At 39.7% G+C, this 9,719-nt stretch overlaps 1 protein-coding gene across 1 annotated transcript; it reads left to right on the forward strand.

Moving 5' to 3' along the window:
- The first annotated feature begins 3,484 nt into the window (after positions 1-3,484).
- Positions 3,485-9,341, forward strand: LOC133639306 (RIB43A-like with coiled-coils protein 2). The gene is made up of 2 exons (XM_062032534.1): positions 3,485-3,641; positions 7,973-9,341. Exon 2 carries the CDS (start codon positions 7,979-7,981, stop codon positions 8,987-8,989), a length of 1,011 nt encoding a protein of 336 aa, XP_061888518.1. The 5' UTR covers positions 3,485-3,641; positions 7,973-7,978; the 3' UTR covers positions 8,990-9,341.
- Positions 9,342-9,719: the final 378 nt, after the last annotated feature.

The raw sequence follows: 9,719 nt of genomic DNA on the forward strand, positions 1-9,719 counted from the left end.
GTTTCTCATTGTCATCCCACTGGGTTGTGAGTTTTTCCTTGCCCCGATGCGGGATCTGAACCGAGGATGTCGTTGTGGCTTGTGCAGCCCTTTGAGACACTTGTGATTTAGGGCTATATAAATAAACATTGATTGATTGATTGATTGAATGTCATTTTATGTGTAACTTTGCTGCCGCTTGGCCAGGACTACCTTGAGAAAGAGGTTGTTAATCTCAATGGGATTTTTTCCTGGTTTTAATAAAAAATAAAAATATAAAATAAAAGATGTGACGCGAAGCATCAGCAGGTGTATTTTGCAGTAAGAAAGATCATTTCATTTATAATATTTGATATTATTCATAGTATTATTAACAAAAAAGATGTAGTAAATGACCCCCTGGCCACACTTTGGACATGGACCCCTGGTCTAAGATAATCATTGTTGTCCAAATATAAGTAGAGCAAGTCAGCAATGAAGAATAAAGTCAATCCAGTCAAAAAAAGGAAAGAAAGACAACAAAGTTTGCTTGATTGAAAGTTGACTGAAACGAGAAGAAGATTTGTGTGCCTTGTTTGCCGAGGTTTTCTACATCGAAGTCTTGTTTATGTTCCACTTTGTTTCAAAATCAGTCATGTGGTTTCCTGTGAGCTGTCAAAAAGTTTTGAGGTCAGGAGTGACATCAGCACCGCTGCATGCTAAGTGGGTTATTTAGAGTGAAATGAGGAAATGAAGGTCATTTGAACAATTTTTTTTAAATGATCGGATGATTGATCACAGATGCTTACTTTGTACTGTTGGTTATCATAGAATGATGGCCAATGCTCAGGAATTACAAGAACCCAAAACCAGTGAAGTTGGCATGATGTGTAAATGGTAAATAAAAACAGAACAATGATTTGCAAATCATTTTCAACTTATATTCAATTGAATAGACTGCAAAGACAAGATATTTAATGTTTGAACTGAGAAACTTAGTTTTTTTTGTTGCAAATAATCATTAACTTAGAATTTAATGGCAGCAACACATTGCAAAAAAATTGGCACAGGGGCATTTTTACCACTGTGTTACATGGCCTTTCCTTTTAACAACACTCAGTAAACATTTGGGAACTGAGGAGACCAATTTTTGAAGCTTTTCAGGTGGAATTCTTTCCCATTCTCGCTTGATGTACAGCTTAAGTTGTTCAACAGTCCGGGGGTCTCCATTGTGGTATTTTGGGCTTCATAATGCACCACACATTTTCAATGGGAGACAGGTCTGGACTACAGGCAGGCCAGTCTAGTACCCGCACTCTTTTACTATGAAGCCACGCTGTTGTAACACGTGGCTTGGCATTGTCTTGCTGAAATAAGCAGGGGCGTCCATGGTAACGTTGCTTGGATGGCAACATGTTGCTCCAAAACATCTATGTACCTTTCAGCATTAATGGTGCCTTCACAGATGTGTAAGTTACCCATGCCTTGGGCACTAATACACCCCCAAAACATCACAGATGCTGGCCATAGGGCGCACCGGATTATAAGGCGCACTGCCGATGAGCGGGTCTACTTTCATACATAATGCGCCACACTTTGAGTAGTAATACGTTTTAGCTTAACTATTTATTCTTGAGAACTTTATTATTTATTTAATTTGTTTGTGTTACAAATTGAGCACAGGAAGTGAACAAATGTGTTCGAAATCACTTTGAAATTGAAAAGGGGCAGGATTTAAAAAGCTTTGCTTCTTCCTACTCCTTTTGGGACATGTAAAGAGAAACTGGAAATCTGTGATGCACCACATTGTAACTGCATGCGTGTTCGAAATTGAAGTGAATGAATTGAATCATATTATGTTCTACATATGGGTGAATGTTTATTTTCAATTTGGAGAAAGCGAACCACCAGGTTTAAGTAAATAATGGTTGAGCCCATAATAAATTAAGGAGCCTTAGTGGGACATTGGTATGTGGACTGGGTTAACTCTCTCACAAGAAGAGGCAATAAAGTCAGACTTCGGAATACAAAAGTGATAGCCCTATCCTTGAGAAGAGATTACCTGTCTAGCTCAATGCCAACATTTAAGTTATGACTTAAAGCAGTTGTTTTCCCAGACACTTACACACGAACATCTCCTTTTATGGTCAAAATGTGCTCTCCTGACTTAGCATACACACACATAGACAGGAAGGAGGAATATAAGACTGTGGTTCAGGCTCCTCCAAGTTACACTGCAAAAAGTCAGTGATAAAAAACAAGAACAAAAACATACAAAAATGAGTGGTATTTTACTTGAACTAAGCAAAATTATCTGCCAACAGAACAAGAAAATTTGGCTTGTCAAGACTTTCCAAAACAAGTAAAATTAGCTAACCTCAATGAACCCAAAAATACCTTAAAATAAGTATATTCTCACAAATAACAAGTGCACTTTGATTGGTTGAAAAAACAAAGAGACCTTTTTGCTCAATATGTTGAAAAATATTCTAAAATTAAGTATGTGCTAGTGCCATTATCTTGACATAATTGATATGCGCTCGGCATTACATTTCTTAAAACCAGCAAACTTATACTAAAAACTCATTTATTGTTCTTAACGGAAAGGAAACAAGGCACATTTTTTTAAATTGTAATTTTGAAGAATTTATCTGAATGTGCATGAACTATTTCTGTTCAAAATTGTTTGAAATGTTTTTTTTTCATGCTTGAAATAAGAAATCATTACTTTAAAAAAGCAGTTTTATACTTGTGAGTGTTGTTGACGCAGCTTTGCAACAGTTGATATTCTAGTTTCAAGCATGTTTTACTCAATATACGTTATAACATCTCAGCAACAAGCTGTAATATCTTACTGAGATCATTTAGGACCAAAACCCTTAAAACAAGTAAAACACTAACATAAAATCTGCTTAGCGAGAAGAATTATCTTATCAGACAGAAAATAAGCAAATATCACCCTTATTTGAGATATTTAATCTTACTTAGATTTCAGTTTTTGCAGTGTTTTTGACTTGACCTCCTCCAGGTACTGCAGACCTGCATAATGACACTCGCTTGTAATAAAGCAATGTTTTGTTTAGCAAAGCGTCTCTGACATTTTTTTTTTGATCCAGTCGCACTGCTGTGTCGCCCTTCTGAGAGCATGACAAGACCAGAAATACACATCAAAATAAACTAGACTACCACCATTTTTAGCTCGGTCACGCCGAAATACAAAGAGGAGATCCTGGATAAGTTAAACACGCGACAGGCTTTCGGCCAGAACAGTTTTTATATATTGTGTGCACGTTTAAAAAAATATGTGTTGGTATTGTGACATTTTGTGATGTCATTCTTGATTATTTGACTCTTCATGACATAATACCTTTACATCTTTATGACAACAATACTGGTAATAACAAATGAGGTATCAGTTCAAACAGGTTGAGCAAAACAGTGCAGGGCTTTGTAGTGAATTTCCTTTGGGAGGGGATAAGAAAACGGGCAAATATCGGCTGTAGCCAATTAATTAGAAGGTATTGAACAGGTTATTCCAGAAAAAAACACATTAATTACACATTACAAAGTAATGTGGTGAGGGTGCTATGACTAGGGGTTTTGTTGCCTAGGGTGATGAAACTGGCCTGACTGAGGACCAAGGACAGCTAAGGGTAATCACTTTGGATGAACATAAAGCGGTGGTAAGTGGTGCATTTAAAGTTGGTGTGGATGTAAATCTCAGTGGTTGTCTATTTTTTGTCATGCCTCTCCTGGGGGAGTGCCACCCACTGGGATTTTAGGTATTGAGAATCTGATAAAATGTAACCATCTTTCCAAATCACCGTGTGAATTGTTGGTACCAATACTATCATCGCAAATACAGCAAGTAGGGCATGCTAATAGATGAACGAGCCGCTAAACCATCTAGAAAAAACTGAATAAATAAGTGCTTAGCAAAGTTTAATAAGTGTAGATGCCACCACTGCTGCTCACTGCTCCCCTCACCTCCCAGGGGGTGAACAAGGGGATGGGTCAAATGCAGAAGACACATTTCACCACACATAGTGTGTGGGTGACAATCATTGGTACTGCAATGGTTCCTAAGGAAATTGACAACACGACATAGTAAGGATGTGCTGATGGATCAGCCACTGATCAGTATCGGACCATTTTTTTGTAATAAAAGGTGCATGCCGATTAATGCCCTTTAATGTCAATCACAAACGACACTGTTTATTTTGGGTCCCCCAGCTGACAAGTGGCTAGCAAAGCGTCTCGCGTAAGTTAATGATAATCCCCTCCATTAAGGCGAATAAACTGCATTTCATAGTATCTTAAGTATCATTATCAAGTATAGCAAGCCAGGGAGCAGACATACTAATAGCTAAGCTAACAGTTCGGCTAGTTTAAACTAACACCAAGTGCTTAGTTAACTTAAACAACTTTGTTTTGCTCAAACAATTGTACACTACCGTTCAAAAGTTTGGGGTCACCCAAACAATTTTGTGGAATAGCCTTAATTTCTAAGAACAAGAATAGACTGTCGAGTTTCAGATGAAAGTTCTCTTTTTCTGGCCATTTTGAGCGTTTAATTGACCCCACAAATGTGATGCTCCAGAAACTCTATCTGCTCAAAGGAAGGTCAGATTTGTAGCTTCTGTAACGAGCTAAACTGTTTTCAGATGTGTGAACATGATTGCACAAGGGTTTTCTAATCATCAATTAGCCTTCTGAGCCAATGAGCAAACACATTGTACCATTAGAACACTGGAGTGATAGTTGCTGGAAATGGGCCTCTATACACCTATGTAGATATTGCACCAAAAACCAGACATTTGCAGCTAGAATAGTCATTGACCACATTAGCAATGTATAGAGTGTATTTCTTTAAAGTTAAGACTAGTTTAAAGTTATCTTCATTGAAAAGTACAGTGCTTTTCTATCAAAAATAAGGACATTTCAATGTGAGCCCAAACTTTTGAACGGTAGTGTATGTTATAAAAAAGAATAAAGAACGAGTTTAAACATAAACATTACAGTAATGGCGTGTGATCGGTATCTGTATCGGCCTATCCCATTTATGGATGCTAGGTATCGTAATCGGCAACATAAAACCCTGATGGAAACATCCACACAATAGACATAATCAAGAAAAAACTTCATCGAAAATGAAACGCATCTGAAATGTTACGCCGACAAAAGCAATATCTTGGAGCGCAGGTGTCATGACGGGGTGGTCGCAGCTTACTGCGAGGTTTGTTCTCCCGGGAAGCAATCCGACTATTCCGAACAAGGCGTGAAGGTAGGAACATATTAATTAATTCATCCTACACAGGACGAAAGACAAGAACTAAAACAAAAGGAAAGCGTGCCGATTGCACGAGAGGCTAAGGAACATAAAACTTAACGCAGGAAACATAGACGCTAACACTTAGCCTGAACTATGGACATAGAACAAACAAGACTTACCGTGGCATGAAACAAATAACTAGCAAAAAACTTGGAATAAGACATGCAAGCAGCATGAATTAAGCATGAAACGAGCAATGACGCCAGGACGACTAACTGGCAAAGACAGGGAATGTAATATAAAAAAACATTGGAAAATAAAAATACTAAAACTTGTAATATAGTAAGAACCATGAGTAGAGATAAATAATAAAATACCAGTAAGACATACAGTCGTGGTCTAAAGTTTACATACACCTGTAAAGAACATAATGTCATGGCTGTCTTGAGTTTCCAATCATTTCTACAACTCTTATTTTTTTTGTGATAGAGTGATTGGAGCACATACTTGTTGGTCACAAAAAACATTCATGAAGTTTGGTTCTTTTATGAATTTATTATGGGTCTACTGAAAATGTGAGCAAATCTGCTGGGTCAAAAGTATACATACAGCAATGTTAATATTTGCTTACATGTCCCTTGGCAAGTTTCACTGCAATAAGACGCTTTTGGTAGCCATCCACAAGCTTCTGCTTGAATTTTTGACCACTCCTCTTGACAAAATTGGTGCAGTTCAGCTAAATTTGTTGATTTTTCTGACATGGACTTGTTTCTTCAGCATTGTCCACACGTTTAAGTCAGGACTTTGGGAAGGCCATTCTAAAACCTTAATTCTAGCCTGATTTTAGCCATTCCTTTACCACTTTTGACGTGTGTTTGGGGTCATTGTCCTGTTGGAACACCCAACTGTGTCCAAGACCCAACCTCCGGGCTGATGATTTTAGGTTGTCCTGAAGAATTTGGAGGTAATCCTCCTTTTTCATTGTCCCATTTACTCTCTGTAAAGCACCAGTTCCATTGGCAGCAAAACAGGCCCAGAGCATTATACTACCACCACCACCATGCTTGACGGTAGGAGTGGTGTTCCTGGGAATAAAGGCCTCACTTTTTCTCCTCCAAACATATTGCTGGGTATTGTGGCCAAACAGCTCAATTTTTGTTTCATCTGACCACAGAACTTTCCTCCAGAAGTTAATGATTACTTGCAAAAATTTTTTTACAAACCCCGTTTCCATATGAGTTGGGAAATTGTGTTAGATGTAAATATAAACGGAATACAATGATTTGCAAATCCTTTTCAACCCATATTCAATTGAATGCACTACGAAGACAAGATATTTGATGTTCAAACTCATAAACTTTTTTTTTTTTTTGCAAATAATAATTAACTTAGAATTTCATGGCTGCAACACGTGCCAAAGTAGTGGGGAAAGGGCATGTTCACCACTGTGTTACATGGCCTTTCCTTTTAACAACACTCAGTAAATGTTTGGGAACTGAGAAGACACATTTTTTAAGCTTCTCAGGTGGAATTCTTTCCCATTCTTGCTTGATGTACAGCTTAAGTTGTTCAACAGTCCGGGGTCTCCGTTGTGGTATTTTAGGCTTCATAATGCGCCACATATTTTCAATGGGAGACAGGTCTGGACTACAGGCAGGCCAGTCTAGTACCCGCACTCTTTTACTATGAAGCCACGTTGATGTAACACGTGGCTTGGCATTGTCTTGCTGACATAAGCAGGGGCGTCCATGGTAACGTTGCTTGGATGGCAACATATGTTGCTCCAAAACCTTACACTTACAGATGTAGCGACCAACCGTAGTTACTGACAGTGGGTTTCTGAAGTGTTCCTGAGCCCATGTGGTGATATCCTATACACACCGATGTCGCTTGTTGATGCAGTACAGCCTGAGGGGTCGAAGGTCACGGGCTTAGCTGCTTACGTGCAGTGGTTTCTCCAGATTCTCTGAACCCTTTGATGATATTACGGAGCGTAGATGGTGAAATCCCTAAATTCCTTGCAATAGCTGGTTGAGAAAGGTTTTTCTTAAACTGTTCAACAGTTTGCTCACGCATTTGTTGACAAAGTGGTGACCCTCGCCCCATCCTTGTTTGTGAATGACTGAGCATTTTATGGAATCTACTTTTATACCCAATCATGGCACCCACCTGTTCCCAATGTGCCTGTTCACCTGTGGGATGTTCCAAATAAGTGTTTGATGAGCATTCCTCAACTTTATCAGTATTTATTGCCACCTTTCCCAACTTCTTTGTCACGTGTTGCTGGCATCAAATTCTAAAGTTAATGATTATTTGCAAAAAAAAAAAGTTTATCAGTTTGAACATCAAATATGTTGTCTTTGTAGCATATTCAACTGAATGTGGGTTGAAAATGATTTGCAAATCATTGTATTCCGTTTATATTTACATCTAACACAATTTCCCAACTCATATGGAAACGGGGGTTTGTAGTTTCTCAGTTGGAACATGAAATATCTTATCTTTGCAGTCTATTCAACTGAATATAAGTTGAAAAGGATTTGCAAATCATTGTATTCTGTTTTTATTTACAATTTACTCAACGTGACAACTTCACTGGTTTTGGGTTTTGTAGAAATAAATCAAAAACAAGACCCTTTCTAGCAAATTCCACTGTACTGTTTTTGAACAGCGGTTTTGTTCACTGCAATGTTTTCCCCGTGAAATGTTCTGAAACAGTTTTTTTCATCCCAACATTTGTAGGTGAAAATGTGGAATTCGGCCAGCTTTCAGACGGCGAGTATAGAGAGGCGCCGCAAGAACGAAAAGGAAAGAAAAGTCCGTATTTTTAACGAAAAAGTAAGAACTATCGGGATCGACAAGCAAGGCCTCGACAAGCAGCTGGATGAGAAAAAGAGTTTGAAAGATGCGGAAAAACTGGAACAAGCGACCTACGACGCCCAAATGCTGCATAATAGTAAACAAGCGTACCTTCTCCAAATGAAGGAAGAGAAGGAGAAACACGACAAGGAGAAGACCAACTTTCAGGATCAGTACGAGCAGGCGATACGGGAGCGGGAGTTGAGTCGGGTTAACTCCCAAGGAGAAGTGGAACCCATGATGCCTCCGGGTCTGGCGGGCGAGGACCCGGACTATGACAGCAGGGTGTGCCGGCAGAGAGAGCAGCTCAGGGAGTGGCTGCTCCAGCAACAGAAGGAGCACGCCATGGAACAAGAACGACAAAAGATGGAAAAGTTGGACGACGACAATTTCAGAGTACACGTGGACAGCGTGGCCGTGCAGCTGCAAGACGCCGAGACGGAGAGCAGGAAGAACAAAGCCATTGAGATGACCAAGTTCAACCAGAGCATGGCCGAGGAGAGGCAGCGCAAGGAGAGGGAAGTCAAGGACAACCCTCTGCAAGGTCTGCAACCAACCAAGGTGGGCGTGCCCGGGCTTTTCCACGTACGCGACAGGAGGCCAAACCCCGAGAGCTGGCAGCAGATGAAGAAGTTCTGGAACCTTCAAGTTGAAGAGAAAATGATGTCCGATTTAGAAGAGGTTAACGAGACGCGGCAACACGACGACTTCTGCTCCAACGTGACCCGTGCAGCTCTGATCCTGGAGAGGCAGCAGGAGCGTCAGAGGAAGCTGCTCCGACAACAGCTGGACCACAGCAACAGCACCGCCGCCGAATGCGAGAGACGCAACAGACCCGACATTGAGAGAGGACGCATCGATGAGACTTTTTTCTCCTATTTCAACACCTGCAGTCGGTAAAACACGACTCCGGTAGAGTTGGGGCCAGCGTTGGTATCGGCTGCCAGAGATGTGGCTGTGCTTTAAGTGGCTGCTAAAACTGCGGAATGGATCTCAGGCATCAAGTTGTCAGGATAAAGCAGGCTAAAAAATGTATTGGATCTCCTTTCACAGTTTGAAAAAACACCTGCTCGCCGAGAAAATCCATGAAAAATATATTCCTCCAAACATGTTTAGTCTGAGGTTGTTTCCGCCTGGCACAGGTGTTTGACTTGTCTTCTTTCAATAACAATATTTTTGGAGAATAAAAAGTGGAGGGGACAAAAACTGCCTTTTAAAAAAGTGCAGTGGAAAATATTGTTGAATCTCAATAAAAAAAACAAAAACAATGGCTTTTCTTATTGTCATGTTTTAGTACAGCCCGTCACTGAACCTGAGACATTTGTGTGTTCTTTGTTGAGGAAAGAATGATTTTAAACCTGGCTTTTTTACTAACTTATGTCCTCTTACAGAGCACCATGTGCTTTTATTATTTTGTTGTCTCTCGTTGCCAGATTCTCCGCAAACCAAATTAAACCTTATTTCGACTTTTTAAAGACCACGATTAATACAATTTACGACCATTTCACACCAAAAGTACGACATGAAGGAAAATCTTATTTGTAACTATTACTGTATTTTACGGACTCAAAGGCGCACTTAAAATCCTTTGCGCCTTATAACCCGGTGCGCCTAATGTACGGAATAGATC

The sequence above is a fragment of the Entelurus aequoreus genome, linkage group LG22 (assembly GCF_033978785.1).
Source record: "Entelurus aequoreus isolate RoL-2023_Sb linkage group LG22, RoL_Eaeq_v1.1, whole genome shotgun sequence".
In the NCBI taxonomy this organism is placed as follows: domain Eukaryota; kingdom Metazoa; phylum Chordata; class Actinopteri; order Syngnathiformes; family Syngnathidae; genus Entelurus; species Entelurus aequoreus.

Coding starts and splice junctions, on each gene's coding strand:
- LOC133639306 (XM_062032534.1), top strand. CDS start 7,979: ATGTGGAATTCGGCCAGCTTTCAGACGGCGAGTATAGAGAGGCGCCGC.